A 16,848-nucleotide genomic window follows, 5' to 3' on the forward strand; every position below is an offset into this window, starting at 1 on the left:
TGGCTCCCCGGGATGGGGCAGGAGGAGGTGGCCATGGGGCCCACATGGGTGGGGTGGGCAGCAGCAAACACCTGTGGCCCTGCAGCACCCTGCTGGTCGACACAACAGCCATTAACTGCCACCTCTCCTGTGCACTGCCCTGCCAGGGGCAGCAGCAGGTCAATGTTTTCTGCATTTCCTCCTCAAATACCAGCAAAAACCTCCGAATGAACCGGGGGCAGGAGGAGGTGGCCATGGGGCCCACATGGGTGGGGTGGGCAGCAGCAAACACCTGTGGCCCTGCAGCACCCTGCTGGTCGACACAACAGCCATTAACTGCCACCTCTCCTGTGCACTGCCCTGCCAGGGGCAGCAGCAGGTCAATGTTTTCTGCATTTCCTCCTCAAATACCAGCAAAAACCTCCGAATGAACCGTCCAGTCGCATTTCTGCTGGCCTGGGGGACTCAGGTATCGCTTGTGCTCTTTGGGTTTTCGGTCCTCCTTCCTCATGCTTTTCCTGGGGACCCTCTGCTACTGCACAGAAGGATTTGTCTGGAGAAGGTGGAGAGTCCCTGGCTGCTCCGAGTGGCCACTGAAAGCTGTCCAAGAGATTGGACACTACTAGGTGAGCTGCAGTCACCTGCTTGAGGAACACTCCAGTGGAGTTACTGTGTGGCCCCTGAGCAAAGGCAGGAACCATCCCAGGGCAGAAAGGGGAGAGCTTCTGCGCCTGGGTGGAGAGTGGATGGAAAACATCTGCAGCTTCCTCATAACAGGACTGAGTTTAAGGGCTTGCACGAAGCTGAGAACTGGACAGACTGCGGTTTTCTGCAGCAGGAAGTGCTCTCTGCTTTCCTCACCCCGCGGTGAGGCAGCTGCTCCCCGCCAGTAGGGTGAAGCAGCCCTGCCCCTGCCTGCGAGCTGCCTCTTCTCCTTCTGCAAATCACGATGCCGTCAGGTGCCATGTTGTCAACTTGGCCCTTACTTCCAGCCCCTGAACAAAACCCAATCTCTCAGACAACCCCCTGGAAACAGAGTGCTAGAAGCAGCAGGACTAATCCAGAATGAACGAAAAACCAATGCACAACCACGTCTGCACAAAACCCCAAAGGGCTGAAAACTGGCAGGGGGATGGACCTGGCAGAATCACAGACCTGTCCTATCACAGAGATGAGTGTGGACCAAAACCGCCCCCAGACCCTGACCGCAGCCACCTGCTAGTCACGCAACCCTGGAGCGATGCATCACTGGGCACAGCAGCAGCTACCCACGCCACCAACGTGCAGCCTCTTCCAGAATTCTCACACACAACCTACACACACTGTTCGCTGTTTATTGAGCATTCGGTAAATGTTTCACATTGATACAGGCTACGTAAAGTAGAGCCACTGCACGACACGGAGTTTACCCAGCTGTTCCTCGGGAGTACGTGAACAATCATACAGGTATTTCCCACCCTAAAAGGTTGGGATCGTGTCACCAGCCAGTCCTCTGCCACGTACAGTAGCATACAGTGGCAGTCAGCCAAACGCACTAGTTTTGTCTGATTTTTAGGTCAAGATGGCTAAACTCACTGGAGAACAGAATCAGTTAAATCCCCGTGTCCTTACACAGCGGGCAATCGAGCTTCCATTGTGACAGCCCACGGAAAACTGCTCAGTGAGGCACATGAAAAAAATCCCCAGGGATCTTCAAGACCATAAAGATTCCCAAACAAGGCTAAAGAAGGACAGACCCCCTTAAATCAGTTGACGTACTTGAGATGCATGTTTCCAATGTGAGGTGCCCAGGTGCCAGGCCAAATCTACAGCAAGAAATAAAAAGACAAGTCTATTATGAAAACAAATAAAGGTTCCTTTAACAGAGCGTTTAACCTCGAGAGGCCAAGCTTAGGCTTCGCCCTAGAACACAGACTATCCAAAGGCTGGGAGCCTCCTCAGCTCCGGCCCAGGTCTGAACGACCCCCTGCGAGGCGCTGAGTACGGATACAAACCCTCTCACACACAGCAAAGGCGAGGACTTGGCTGAGCCATCTGGAAATGCTGCTTAGTTTTACCTGAAAGGTTGGGTACAGAGAGCGCCACCTATTTATTTGTTTATAACCCCCCCCACACATATGCTGTAGGGGAAAAGTCATGCAAAGGATCTCAATAGGTCTCTTCCAACCAGATGAATCTGTGATTCTGTAACTCCAGCATCAAAGAAACGAAAACAGTGTCACCTATAAAATAAAGAACACCAGAGCAAAGCACTCCACCGTGAAAACCCCCGGTCAGTGAGGCGGGGAAGGCAGCCACTCTACCTGCTGAGCGTCAGGACACTCTGTGGAGTTCTGGACAACTTTGATCATGGGATTCCAGGCAGGATCTGGAGTATGGAGCCCATTGAAGAGGGGCCCCCCTGGGCCATCCGCGAGCTGAGGGTGCGAGGGTATCAGAGCGCCGCCGTACATGGAAATCGGTAGGCCCTGAGGGAACAAAAAAAAGCCTCATTGGGGAGGGCAGCAGCGGTTGGGAAGGGAGACCCTAGCACCACATTTGCCAAGATGACCCAGACAGGTCGTGTCCATACCCACCACTCCCCTGCTGGCAAATCGCTCAGCACCATGAGGAACTGCGGCGTGGCGGCACACCCAGGCAGAGCGTGGCCTCCGGCGGCTCTCCTGAGCTGAGGCTCAAGCCAGTTTACCCATTTCTCTGCAATCCCACCTTGCCGACATGCAGAGCCTCTGCACAGCGCTTTCAGGTGGCCTCAGGCAGCCAGACACAACCGCTGCGCAGAAATGTCAGTGCTCCCTCCTCTCACCTCCGCAGCACCCGATCACCTTGGGGCCTGTGGGGCTGCGGCCAGAGGCTGCACCTCAGCAAAGCCCATAAACAGCTGAAGCCTGCAAGACTCCGACGTGGAGATTTTCCGCCAGTTACTAATGGCCACCTAAAATATTCTACAGGTTTAGAAAGAGCAAGTTACAGAGCAGCCCTTCTGCAATTCCCAGCTTTCTTCTCTGCGTCTGACCACTGCTGCTCTGCAGTTCAGGAGGTGCGGGCAGGTCTGCTGCTGAGCACATCATCCTGGATATTCCAGCAGCGGTGGCTACGGCCTGGCTACACCCATCTGCCTCCAGCTTCTTTCCAGCACTAACACACAGGGCATGGACTTACACGCGGTTCTCCACCCTGCCGCTTCCTTAAGGAACAGTCGTAGGACTTACAGGCAGGATTTGTACTGACAGCATTAAGCAAACATTAAATCAGCCTCCAGCAATTAAATGAAATGGTTCAGAGCGACCGAGCATCTGAAGAGCAAAAGAGCTGTTCAGCTACTTGCCAAGGGAACACCTGCAGTCTACAAACTCTGGGTTTGATAAATGCGCCATCAGGCTCGGGCAGCTCCTCTAGTCAGTACTGGGATGAAAGGAGGTTCAGGATGAGGTGCGGCAGACAATGGTGAAGAGGCACACACACAGACAGGTGGAGCAGGAGATAAACAAAGAAGAGTCCATGGTCATTTTATAGCCTAAATCCAACCCCCCGGTAACTTACTTTAGAAAAATCCACAAAACTATTTGGCATAGGTTGGTGGAAAATATTTGAGGGAGCCACTATTCCAGAATCATCTCTCTCCATTGGCTGATGCTGGGAAAACGTGCCTGGCTCCGACAGCTGCTGATGCATTGGATGATTTCCCACGACAGGTTGAGACCAACCCGACAAGCCTTCTGGAAAGGAGGAGATTGAAAATGTCTGATTACAATTCACTGAGGACACTCTGGAGTGGAATTCGTAAGCTGCACACACCTACAGGCATCCAAAGGCTACCTGGAAACCTGCAGCCGCAGAGGTGTCTCCGGGCTCTGCTCTGAGCAGAGGCAGACCTTCCCTGGGCTGCATGAAGCGAGAAGATACCTGCAGTGCTCGGGCTAATAACCCCAAACAGACGGAGCAAGCCCAGGTCCTCCCAAGGCCTCTCCCGGGAAGCTGCAGCAGGCAGCCCTGCACAGGGCTGGCTGTACCCACACGTGCTTTCCTTCCCTCCAGCCCCACCTCCACTCGTGCACCGCAGCGACACAGAAGAAGGGTACGCTTATGACAGGGGCAAAAACAGGGAGAGAAGGACTGGGGAGGCCAGGGAGGTTTGGCCTCGAACTGCCAGTTTCAGGTGTCCACAGCAGAGCCACGATGACCCAAACCCACCCCCCACATTGTCTGTAAGCGCACACAGGCTTTTCCTGAAAACCACCCAGCAATGCTGAGACATGACGTACCCACGATATGGAGCGCCCCACTGAAACACGGAACAAATACCGGCTACAAAACATCTGTCTTTGAAGTTACCAGCGGAAACACTCTACACCTCAAAGCTGCAGCTGCTCCCCTCCGCAAGAACCCCAAACAATCAGGAAACCGAACGTAAAACTTCGGCTGTTTCAAAGTCATTCTCTGGAAACCGGGGCTGTCGGGGACAGAAGGTACCCCCCACGCTTCCAGAGCGACGGGCAGATGAACGCGGGAATCAGCATCACAGCGACGTGTTCCCGGGTGCGGCGGCTGCACCACAGCCAGCGGTGCACCACAGCCAGCGGTTTACAGTGCCAGTGGGAAGCCAGCTGGAAATTCAGACAGAGGCGGAGACCCTCCGAGGCCAGGGCTCAGAGGCAGAAACGGGCCCCCTTAGCAGATACAAGTTGTTCACTTCCTAAATCCTCTATCATTTGATAACCTCCACATGAAATTTCTGAACTGTTCTCAGGGTTTACGAGTGTTTGCTGGCAGATAATCCAGGCTGGCTGAGAACCACCTGCGTCAGGACAGAACCACCACGGCGCTTTCACCCACGTGCGCTCTCCCGCCACTGACACCGGTTGTACTACGTGACAGTTGATCACAGACTGTGGAACCTCTTCCCCGCCTCCCCACCTTTCTTCTCCAAGGCAGCACTTTCCAGAAGCCTCTCCAGGCCACCCCAGGCTGTCCAAGAGACTTACCAGACACACTGTTCACGCCGAAGGACCAGATGCCGCTATGACCGACGGGGGCTGTGAAGTTGGTTCCCAAGGGCGTGGGAGTGACCGACCCTCCCTGGCGGATCCTCGCCAGCCTCTCGGTCCCGATGGGAGGAGGCACCTTCCGGTCTTGACTGGCATTACCTGGTTTTGGCTGGCCCAAGTTAGAAGGTGCAGAAGCAGCTGAAAGGGGTGAAGATGATCCTGAGGAAACTGATGGAATAGGAGATTCACCTGCTGGAAGAATATTTCTCTTGCTTAATTACACATAAAGCACACAAGCCAGCGAGCATAAGTGCCACCCGCCCTATTCCCCTCCCAGCACTGTCTCAAAGCGTATGCTAAAAATGTTTTACAGGCTTTTTTTGGCAAGCACTCTTCAACTCTTTCACAGAAATTCTGTCTAGAGTTTATTTTAACTCTAAAATCAATATTATAACACAAATGCTTTCAGCCATCAGAATCGTGTGATATTCTCATGACATAGCAGTACAGGTAAATTAACTACAAGAAAGAATAAGAAACATGGAAGAGTTTCAGGAAGAGGTGAGAACATCAGCCAAAATACCATAAATATCTAAACAGCCTGGTTTTGGTATCCACCACTTCCAGCAGAAGAGAAATTAGAGCTTCCCAAAGCCACGTGTGTAACGTAATAGCCCAAGTCCCACCAGCCTCAGCAGCGTCACTTGGGAAACCCAACTTCCTTTGAGCACTCATTAAAACGATTTGGGTCTTAAGCTCAGAGTGGCAATGAAGTTGCATGCAGTCACATGAAAAGCCGCTTCATTTAAGATTCTGAATCAAAGAGCTGTATTTTCTGTAAAGCTACTTCCATGTTCTTCCCATTAGGAGGAAAACCCACTGTTAACTCAGATGGTGCTTACAGATTTTGGACCATTTTAAATAACATGATTAATTCCAGAATCCCAATTAAGAAAAAGACAAACTTCAAACCACGGCAAACGTGACATTTTCACCTAATACTGCACTCACAGTATTTAGAGGGGACTCTCTAGCTTGGTCTAATCACCTCCACTCCCCCACCGCTCCACGTCCTCTCCTCTCAGAGCCTACGATGACTTACTGTTTTGCCCAAATATGCCTGTAGTCATGCTACCAGAACTAGCGGCATTTTACATGGGAAACACACGCAATAGAACAGCTTGGGATTTGCGCGCCACCCTCACAGCTGCTAAAAGCAATTGGAAAGCATTTTGTGCATCACTGGGTAATTTCCCCTCAAATTACAAATCTAAAGACAACAGCTATGAATTTATAGTTAACTAAGACAGACCCATGAAGTTCCTACATGAATTTGTTGCGCTTGTCCAAGGATGTGGTGAAAAATGCTGTCTGTTAAAGCTGGGAGTCCCAACAGGCGCTGGCCCTTGAAGGTAAACCCGTGCTCCTTGTATGTTTGCTGAAAAGCCTGTCAAAGGACCTGAAGAAGAAGTTGTAGAGCTGTTGGATGGATCTAGAGAGGGTAAGCCTGAAATAAACATAAATTTGATTAAATATCTCTCTTTGGGAACCTGCTTCAAAGCACCAGAAAGAGCTAGTGCTGCAAATATAGTTAAAGCACCTCATCACCTTCGGGGGTATCTGCACATGGTAAGTTCGTTTTACAGGTGCAGGATTCTGCCTTAGAAACCGAGAGAAGCCAGTTCTGCACGCTCTGCGTTTTGGCCTGACGTTTTAACAAGCCAGCCATCCCTCTGGGCACTGAAAGGAAGTGATCTTCACAGGGAGGGCAGAGGAGGAAGGCTGGGGGTGGCAGAGATCTCTGCTTACAAGCCAAACAGGGATACAGGGCTCTGTGAAAGCCCCAGGGGAATCCGGCACCAGGGAAGCGGTTCGCTGCAGGTTTGCCATCCCAGAAGTACGTTCACAATAGACCGGTCAGAGCAGGCTGTGTCCAGAGAAACAGGGCTGACAATGCACAGCACAACCGGGGAGGGGGCTGCTTTCTCCAGGCACGAGTGAGAGATGGAGAGAAAGTTCAACGTCCCACAAAAATGATTAGCAAGGGGGAATTAAATTTTTTTTTAAAGCCAAAGCCTTTAAGTACTTTCCCAAAATGTTGTAAAAGCTCTTTTCACACGTTATTACCTGAAAGCAGAAACGGGCATGACCATACGTTCACCTGAGTGTTGGGTTTAGTTTCAAGGGCCTATTAAACAAGACTAGTTTCAAAACCATTCAAGTCTTTTAAAATGACCACAACCAGGACCAGCCTCTATCGCTGCGGAGCGAGGTTGAAGGTTGGACCTTCTTCGACCACAGCAGTCTGCAACAGCAGTGGTGACAGGCAACCCCTTAGGGCACAGGCTAGAGGTGCGCCTTTCATGTCTGGTGTTTTCCCCCCCAATATCGTCAACCAAGTCAACCTGATGGACTGTGGCTTCCAGAAGTGCCAGATCAGAGCTGCTCACACAGACAGGAATGACTCACTGTGTTCCAAGGAGGGATTTTTCTCACTAGCCCTACCACTAAGGTTGAAAAAAGAAAAGTCTCCATTACAGACAAGGGGAAACAAATCACCGCCACCCCAGAACATGGGGTGCTCAGATGAGGAAAAACGAGCGGAGGAGGACAATCTTCTGGGCTGTGCCATGGCACGAAGTGCAGGACTCCATGGCTGTGGGGAAGATGCTGATGCCTGTGCCGGCTGCCCAGGAGCGCTGTTTCGTTGCCCCGCGTTTGTCTGGAGCCACAGGCTGGCCTCAGCATGGAGCCTGCCCGTAAGCAGATGGCAGCACCTGCAGCCGAGGGACCTCCCTGTGCATCTGCCACCGATGGAGCCACTGATGGGACACTCTCGCTAACCCTCCATCCATGGAAGTCGACTCAGCAGGAGTCAAAAGGCCCCTATGGTGACCGCGTGCAGCACACATCCAAACCAAATTTCCGGCTGGCTGACAAACTGCTGAAGGACCCAAGTCTCTGCCCCACACAGAAGGGAAACGGAGCTGCTGCTGCTGCCGCCGCCACCCCTGGGGATTTCTGGTTTCCTGAACAGACAGCAAGGCAGTGATTATGACAAAAACAGCTCTTCTGCAGAAGAGAGGCGCGCAGCCCTGTCTTTTGAAGGCTCGGCAGGATGGGGACTCAGCTTTCAAAGAGAATGTCTGCACAGCCAAAACTGCTGCAGCGCTGCTGTGTGTTTTCTGCAGATTGAAGGACACGTTGCAGCCAGAGATGCGCAGAGTCAGTCAGTTTTCGGGCTGCAAAGAACACTTTATATCATTACCTTGCCTTTCATAAAAGTGGATTTCAGAAAACCTTTGCATTAAAAATGGCTGCTACAAACAATGACTTAGAGAATCCGAATTCCAGTGATGAGCTTCCTATTTACGTACTTACCAATAATATCAGGTACTACAACCTTCTGCAATACCATACTCTGCAGTTACTTGGACCATGGATTCAAACTCTTTGTCATGCTCTGAAAGCACAACTGAGCTTTTAAGACTGGTGAATCAATCTCACACAAACTCTGATCAAAGCTCTGTTGATCAGAGCCTCCAGGCACCTCTGCAAGAAACTTGTTATTGCAAGGGCTCCTCCACCTTTAGGGAAACAGCTGCAACACTTGGTGGCTTCCCGTAAAATAGGAAGCACAGCCATTCTGTGAAACTTCATCCTCATGTGCTGCTTCCTAAATGGGCGCATTTCAAGTTTGTGATACCTTTTAATTCCGTCAGAGCAAGGTCTCAAACCCTTTAAAACACAGAGGAAACTAACAGGTCTTCTCCACAGCCTCCCCAAATGGTTGCGCTAAGTCTGCCCTCCATCTGCAAGCTGCTGGGACAAGAGGTCTGAAGACAGAGACAAAAGGCCGGACAGATCCAGGGCTGGTGAGGAGATCTGCATCTGTACCTGTGCCTTGAAGGAACCGATGAATCAGTGACAACTCCAGCTGCAACTGAGCTTACACACGCATTGGAAAAGCAGCGTACCCAGACTCCACCCTGGGGCGACAACATGTTAAGAAATAGCTGATTCGGTGCACAATGAAGCGGTATTAAATCTCCAACAAATCAGCTTAGAGGTGATCACCAAGAGGCGCTGATTTGTGGAAAAGGCCCAACTGCGTAAGGCAGGCACCAAGGACAAACCTCTGCTCATCAGGTGTGCAGTCACAGCTGAGATCAGAGGGGTTCTGGTGGCTGTCACTGCTCCCTCTCAGCATACAACTGTGCACTGAACTGCCAGGCATGGCCCAGACTGCTCCTTGGCCATGGCACTGCTGGCCGAAAGTGTACGACAGCAGTGACCAGCCCTTTTCCTTCCTTCTTGAAACCTCACGGCACCTGCTACTGAACCCTACGGGGACAGCCAAGGGATCCCCAGTTCAACCCACCTCAGAGGCTGAGCTGAGAGGTCTGTTCCCCTGGGCAGAGCCTGTGGACAGACCACAGGATCACACTTCCGCTCCAAGGGGAGGCACTGGAGAGGTCCTCAGCCTACCGTCCCTGCTCCTTTCCTCACACCTTCAACACACCCCCTTCTCCCCAGGCTCCCCTAACCTCCCTCTCTTCCTGTGTGACAGACAATTTATATTCTGAAATGACGGTAATCAAAAGAAGAATTAAATAGAACGACATGAGAGGCCTAACCTGTCACCTCCTGCCAGGCAGTGTTTGAGTGGCACTTCTACCTATTTGCAGTATTCCTTCGCAATATCCTAATCCAATTCCAGCTCGGAATAAGCATGTTCTGCCCACATATTTTTGTGCTTCAGTTAAGAAGAACTTCACACTTCTCTCCCCGAAGTCAACCATGTGAGCTCTCCTTGAGTATCCACCTAACCTTCCTAACTCAGGGAAGACACAGATTATGCTACCTTTTAAATACTTACAGTCATTTAACGATACATAAAGGACCAAGAATTTTTTCCCCTGTGACAAACAGATGACCTCAGCAAAGGGAACAGCAGAACTTGCTGCTATGGCAAGGATGTGATCAGCAGAAACATCAGCAGATCCTGTCGACATAAGCTTCCTTCCCCAGAGGTTATTCCAGCAATGGCCAGCTCTCAGTTTAGACCACTGCAAAGGAAAAGCTCAAGCCAACAAAAGGTGTTCCTGCAGTCTGCTGAGGAGGGTCTAGCAGTCTTCTGTTAGTGGCCTGGCCAACAGGGTCCAGTTACTTCACCTGCCACAGCCGTAGTTACGCCTGGTTCTGCTTACTGCGCTGGGACTGGATGTGGCACCAGAGCTCTAGGCACTCCCTCTCTCTGCAGAGCTACACAGCCCAAACCAAACTAGTAAAACTGTGGACAGAGCAAACACCCCCACTCTGCGGTTAACACTAGCCAGAGAAACGCACCCTGGTTTTCAGAGCCCTGCACGTTGGTGAATCAGCCAAGAGGAACGGGAATACGGAAAGTCTTCCTTCCTCACCACCATGCCTTCCAAATGTCCCCTTCTCGTTTAGGCTGGAGTCAGACTACTTGACTTGTCCCAGTCCAGCTCCCAAGCCCTGCAGCATTAGCCCAAACACCTAACGCGCTGCAGAGGTAAACACAACTTCAGAGCAAGGCTCTAGCTACCCAGTTTCAGGGCACTATAAAGCCATTATGGCAAAAAAGGAGAGGAAAAGAAGGGTGGCACAGACTAGAACTCTTGTGGGTCCCTTCCAGCCAAATGGGTGCAGCCAGTTGCCTGCAGCACAGTTTGAACACGGAGATGATGATACTCCTTCAAGGCGGAGCACAGCAACGTCAGGGAGCTCACTGGGACTGTTCCCACCCCACTCCAAATAAATGCGGACACACCTGAACTGCAGACCTTAACAGGAGGACAGTAACTCCTAAGAAAGCACACCATGCAGTAGCACAAGGTAAGCTCACTAAAATTCCAGAGCCGTACCAAGAGACAAAAAGTTCAGAGAGTTTACACTGAGTCAAGCTGGAGTCTCAGGGAAAATACTGACCAACCACATGCAAGCCACTCCTGCAGCTGGAACCTGTCCGAAGCCCTGGCTCTGCTGTTTCAGGTTTGGTATCACCCAAACCTATGTTCCATACCAACCCAAAAGCTAAAAATCGATGCTATATTGAACTCTACGAGCAGGTGGAAGCACTCCTGTGTCTTCCAGAGCACAAGTAACGTCTGCAATGACCCCAACCACTAACACCCTAGAAAAGCTGAAGGGGAAAAAACATAATCTTCTACATTTTAAAGAGCATTTGGAAAAAACAGGCCATCCTCATTACATCAGCATTCTCCAAGTGTCATTGGTAAGTTACTTCTCAATCACTTTGAGAAGATCGAAGAATTCTGTCCAGGCATCATCGTAACAACTTACCTACAGGACTAGTTGAAACCCGTTGGGAAGGTGGCCTGAAACCAGGAGCCTTGGAGTTGTCGGGATGCACATTTTCCACGTGTCCGAGCACAGAGTTATTCAGAAAGGTAGACTGAACAGTGAAGGACGGGTCAGCGGCTGCTCGGGTAGAGAGTGGACAGTCTCCCCATCCTTGGTTAGCTGGCACCTGGCTGCTATCAAAAAGACTACTAAAGTGATTGAAGAGTGTTGCTGGCCCAAAGGTAGGAGGCAACGATTTGTTTGCTGGGTTAACGTGCATCTGAGAACCATTCATAACGTTCATGGCTGATGAGAGCTGCACTGCAGCAGGTGGACCTTGAGAAGGTGTTAAAGGAACTTGACTCGTAACAAAAATAGACTGAGGATCTTGATGGAGGTTTGCATTTGGTACCACTGAATAGAAAGAACCTCTGGACTGCATCCTGTGAGTAACTCGAGGTGCTGGTACAGCTACTTGAGGTAAGTTACTGTTGTCCTGATTATCTGCAACAACTGACCTGGGAGATGCTAAGCTTAAAGGAGCACTTTCTGAGCTGGATGAGAAGGGCATTGACATGGAAGGATTGATCTCTGACACGCTGGTTGGCAGTATCTCCTCTTGGACGTTGTTTAGCGGTACAGGGCTGCTTGGCGGACGAGCTTCGGTGACTCCCGAGGTGCTGCTAGCTGGCACACTGCAACTATTTGCCACCGACGACGGGGCACACGCATTTGCAGCGGGCTGGTCTGGTGCTGACCCCTTCTCTTTGGGTGCTGAGACAGCTGAGAAAGAGTCCGCTTTAAGTGTCGAATGCTGCGTTTGTGGAGCATTAGACGGCAGAAATGCCGTGGGCACTTGCCCGTTGTTTGGGGGGGCGGAGGAAGCAGAAGGCAGAGTGCTACAGGTGCTTGTCACAGTTGAGATCGCTGTGGCTGCAGCACTCGTCTTGGGAACGCAGGCAAACAGCTGCTTTCTGACCGAAGAGGGAGTCCGATTACTGGTTACGCACAGCGGTTGGGTGGAAGCAGCTACAGAAGAGACAGGAATGGGACAACTAGAAGTAGCTAATCCGGGCGACTCTGTCTGTAAAATATTCCCATTCTGACTACCTACGCGACTCGAGCTATTATGCTTTGGAGAGCTGTTGGTGCTGCCGGGGTTAACTGGTCTCACTGGGAATGGTCCCCAAGTGTTCGGTGAAGGTGAAAAAGTTCCTCCAAACTGGGCCATAGGTAAGCGAGGGTGCCGGATCTGTTGCATAGTTTGGGCAGCCAGCAAGGCGAAATGAGGGTGAGAGTAAGCTAGAGGAAGAGACACCGGAAAAGATGAGCGCACGTTTGCTGGGACATTCTTGTTTAATTTGTTAGTAGGCTGGAAAGTCGATAGTGTTGATGACTGCGATGTGACGAGGGGCGGTGCTCCGAGAGGAAAGGAATTCTTGTTCGAGGCAGTCGCAGGGCTGACTCCAGAGGAAAAGTTGGCATGGATTGACTTGGTGCTTGAAGCAGGTGTTCTTATGTGAGTTTTGGGAATCAAGTCTTCCAGTTCCTTGGCAGGATCTTGAATAAGGGCGTTGATGAGCTGCACTGCGTATCGCGTTGACTCTGTACCACCCCTAGATTAAACACAGACAGAGTTAGCTTTTGCAAAAGGAAACCCCACTTTGTGCAACATTCCGTAGCCTCAGTTTTATCCTGATCTGCAAGCCTACTGCATGTTTCCTCCATTAAGTTATTTCTTGACTTTTCCATATCTTAAGAATTACCTTTGAAGGAGACCTCCAGCATATCTTGGCAGCACTAACACATGCTCTCTTCTAGTACCAAGAAGCTAAATATGTCCCGTCTTAAAAAGCAAACTTAATACATGGCATTGTGGATGAACTCAAGACTTTAGTTCCTCAATACTGTACCTTATAGTGATCATTCTCTCTCCATTCTTATCTTTTTGCTTATCAACATCAATATGGGCACCAGTGACATCTTGAATCGCTGTGATGTTGCACCCACCTCTTCCCATTATTCTAGACACAACAGAAGCTGGGACAGATAACTTCTTCGACCTGTATCACAAAGATCACAAATTCGTGAGATGGTCTCAAGATTTAAAGGCATACACAAGTCTCTTGCTGTCTGGCAGGTGGCTGAAGCAATATTCTTACATTTCAGGGCAGCAAGGGGTTTTCTGCTGACGTTTTCTTCACCCTTTGGAGCCTCTCAAACTCCCCCACTCAGATTACTCATCATCCTCAGTACCTGATGAGAATTCTCCAGAAGCGGCTGTTGTAACACAGATGTATTTGCCTCGCACTGCTTCAGAAACATTTTTCGCTCTTACTTCACGTGCCTTCAAAGTGAGGCAAATCCTCAGCTTATCAAATGTACATAAATGGTGCTGCTTCAACTACAGAAGCCCATGGCTTAGCTGCTTGCATTGTTTATGGCAGTAGTTTATGGCAAGTTTTCCAATGTCTTCCCAGTGACCAGCTCAGTAGTACCACTGGATTTCACACCCTTTTTAGTATCCACCTCCCTCAGACCTTGAGATCTGAAAGTTTACTGGTGACACAACAGTGGATGACAGACTGTTTGACTGTGCAGTTTGGTGACTTAAAGAGCTGTTGGAAGCCACTGTGAAGGCAGCATGGATTGCCAGAAGCAGCCTCACTGTTAGGTCACGACACTGGAACCTGTGTCTTCAGCAGAATAAGTCAATTGAGGATTTTTCCACCTCGCAGGGTATTGGTGGGTCAGTGCAGGCATACGGTACTGTGAAGTCTTTGAACACGAGCTGTGTTTGCATCCAGATCCCAGTCAAGGACTCTCTGGGCCACCCCTGCCCCAGACTTGAAAGGCTAGACCTCTCAAGCCCATACACCGCTTTCAGGCTTTCCAGTGATGAGCAATGGTTCAACGCTGAAGAGTTAGAGGGGATTCAAAGGATTTTTCAGAAACCATTGTGATCACAGCGCAGGCACCTCTCACCACCAGCCCCTATAAAGGCTACCAACTGCACCCAGCTGCTCCAGTCTTGAAGACCTTTCAGTAACTTCATCCTCAGCAGAAGGTTTCTCACATAATAGGACTCAAAGGAAACCCATTTTATTCTAAACATATCTAAAGACATGGAAATGCCACGTTGTATTTTCTTCCCCCCTCCCCAGCCAGGAGAGCATGCTACATCCCTTCCCACCCCTAGAAACCAGGTCCTCAGAGCATGCACCCAGCTCTCCTCCCAGCTGTTTCACACTTTGGACTTTCTTCCTCCCTCCACCCCCAAGGCTCCTCTCTTTAACACAGACAGCCCCATCACTCCCTCCCAAACCAGCGCTCCCATCACCACCTGTGGGAGTATCCAGTTCAGGACACTCCCATATTACTCAGCATGGCTCCTAATGGCATCTTGGTCTGCTTCCACCTCACCCACTAGGAACCCCATGTCACCACCCACTGAGACATTCCTCCTTCAGAAGAGCTCACCCCAGTGCCCATACCCCCACCCATCCATCACCCACAGCTGCTTCCCTCCCTACCCACCAAGCTCGATGGTTTTTACCTGGAGAAGTGCTCAGACAGTACCTTTTTGCTCCTGAACAGCAGCGCCCTCCTCTCTGCAGCTGAAATTGCTCAATTGGTGTTGGCTGCAGAGTGTTGCTAGGGGGAGAGTCTTTCAAAACTCTGCCTACTTGCCTGTCAAGGGCAGAAGAGATGTTTTCATTGGTTACCTCTTTGATAGACATACCTTCTAGCCAGGGGGAGGGGGAGAAGAATTCTTGAGGCCAGGAGAGGCTTTAGGAGAGGAGGGCATGCAGCTCCAAGGCATTGTGCATATGCACCTAGTATCGCCAAAAAGCTCTTTGGCAGGACACGTACTTCAATCGGGCAGGGCACGGGAAACGCCAGTGCAGAACACTTTATGGACACATTCTCTATGGCCCAGTTCCTCAGGGGCAAGGAAAGGTTGGGTTTTGGATGCCATTCCTAGAACCCTACCATCTCCAGCAAACAAGCAGATAATACCCAACCAAGCGGTTGAGTTGAGCCTGTGAGACTCAAGAGCCCCAGGAGGAGAGATGGAGCAGCTCCAGGGTCAATGGCGGGGTCTGTGTGCAGTCCTCGGAAAGTCAGCTGCCACTTGATTGCTTTCACCAGGAGGTGAGCAGTCTGTAACCACATGCTCAGCAAGGCCACGGCACAGCGGAGAACCCCGTTTGCAAACACAACAGAAGGCAGAGGCTGAACCACCTCTCTAAGGGGTCAAGCGCTTACATGTTCAGATTAAACTGCCCTGTTAACCTGTATTAAGAAAGGCTGTGGCTTCCAGTAATGGGAACGCGGTACATCCCTCCACGCAATTACACAGCCTAAAATTCCCCAGAAGGAGCACATGTGGTCACTGCCACTGCCGAACACAAAAGCAGGAGGGCACTGGAAGTGCATCCAAAGCATCCAACACTTGTGTGTCGGTGCTATATTCCTTTGCAACAGAGGGAACAAAACAAGGAAAGCCAGGTGATCATTTCTCCTGACAAGCAGTAAACATCATAAAGCTGGCGGAGAAGATACCGGGGTGTTAATGGCCACATCACAAACCCCAGGACATTTCCAAAAGGAAGGTTTGCTTTATAGAAAGCTACCTGGCACTCAGTTTCAGGTGACAAAATTTTCCATGGAATCAGCGATGAAGGTGTCCGCCCAAAGCCCAATGAATTTTGGTCTTGAAGAGCTCATCCACCTCTCCTCTGCTGTAACATCCATCCTGCTTTTGCCTTCCGGGGAAGTGACCCTCTGCTGCAGGGGCTTTTCACCGCCACCTGCCTCTCCTATCGCACCCCCACGTCCTTTACACAGCTAAAGAAAACCCTCGTGCCAAATAAAATGTTTGTGTTGTACTGATGTCAAGTTAGTGAGGAGTCACTACAAATTAGGACTGAAATCTGCGAGAGTAAGGGGGGCAGGTTTTTTAGAAATTAATTATATGATTGAATAATTAAGTAAGCTTGTTGGACATTCTATATTTGAGAATAATTTACATGCTAAAAAGCTCACAGATAGTTTTTAAACAAAGTCTTTACCTTCTAACCACTTCTTTCCAGCCTTCTTCTCTCTTCTGGCCTCTTTTTGGACTAGTCAGATTCAGCTTTACATTTGGAGAGGTCAGAGGCAGGGAAACCGACTTATAAGCAGTTGACAAAGGATTTGAATGACCTTCACCGTCAAGTCTGGGAACAGAAATGTGCTGATTACAAATTACAGAATAAAATGCCAGCATTACAGCAAACATTTCCACAGCTTAAAGCTACTAGCATAAACTGTTTTCATTCTTATTTTCTACCTGGAACAACTGTTGCGGACTTCATAGGTAGTTTTATACCTTTTAGTCTGCAGCCTTCCTCCAAAGAGTGGAGTAAAACTCCAAAGAATGAAGTAATAGCAGAAGCACCAAGGACATCAGATTACTTTACAGGAGTTTGTACTAGGTGGCACACAGCCCCTTGGGCTCATCCTGATGACCTGTCACAGAACCATCTGATTTGAAGAGACCTTTAAG

At 50.2% G+C, this 16,848-nt stretch overlaps 1 protein-coding gene across 1 annotated transcript; it reads right to left on the bottom strand.

Annotated features, from left to right (window-relative positions):
• Positions 1-1,366: 1,366 nt before the first annotated feature.
• On the bottom strand, positions 1,367-16,515 carry LOC104497565 (ankyrin repeat and KH domain-containing protein 1-like). The gene is made up of 8 exons (XM_010140832.1): positions 16,373-16,515; positions 13,211-13,360; positions 11,298-12,913; positions 6,295-6,474; positions 4,965-5,219; positions 3,523-3,698; positions 2,283-2,447; positions 1,367-1,784 (listed from the first exon to the last, which is right to left on the bottom strand). Exons 2-8 carry the CDS (start codon positions 13,315-13,317, stop codon positions 1,725-1,727), a joined length of 2,559 nt encoding a protein of 852 aa, XP_010139134.1. The 5' UTR covers positions 13,318-13,360; positions 16,373-16,515; the 3' UTR covers positions 1,367-1,724.
• Between the last annotated feature and the right edge of the window lie 333 nt (positions 16,516-16,848).

Source organism: Buceros rhinoceros, unplaced genomic scaffold (assembly GCF_000710305.1).
Source record: "Buceros rhinoceros silvestris isolate BGI_N320 unplaced genomic scaffold, ASM71030v1 scaffold35537, whole genome shotgun sequence".
Taxonomy (NCBI): Eukaryota; Metazoa; Chordata; class Aves; order Bucerotiformes; family Bucerotidae; genus Buceros; species Buceros rhinoceros.

Excerpts from the sequence above, each read along its gene's own strand:
- LOC104497565 (XM_010140832.1), bottom strand. The coding sequence starts at position 13,317 with ATGGGAAGAGGTGGGTGCAACATCACAGCGATTCAAGATGTCACTGGT. Across the intron at positions 3,699-4,964 it reads CGGCGTGAACAGTGTGTCTG|AAGGCTTGTCGGGTTGGTCT; the intron begins GTAAGTCTCTTG and ends CCTCCTTTCCAG. Across the intron at positions 1,785-2,282 it reads AGTGTCCTGACGCTCAGCAG|ATTTGGCCTGGCACCTGGGC; the intron begins GTAGAGTGGCTG and ends TTCTTGCTGTAG.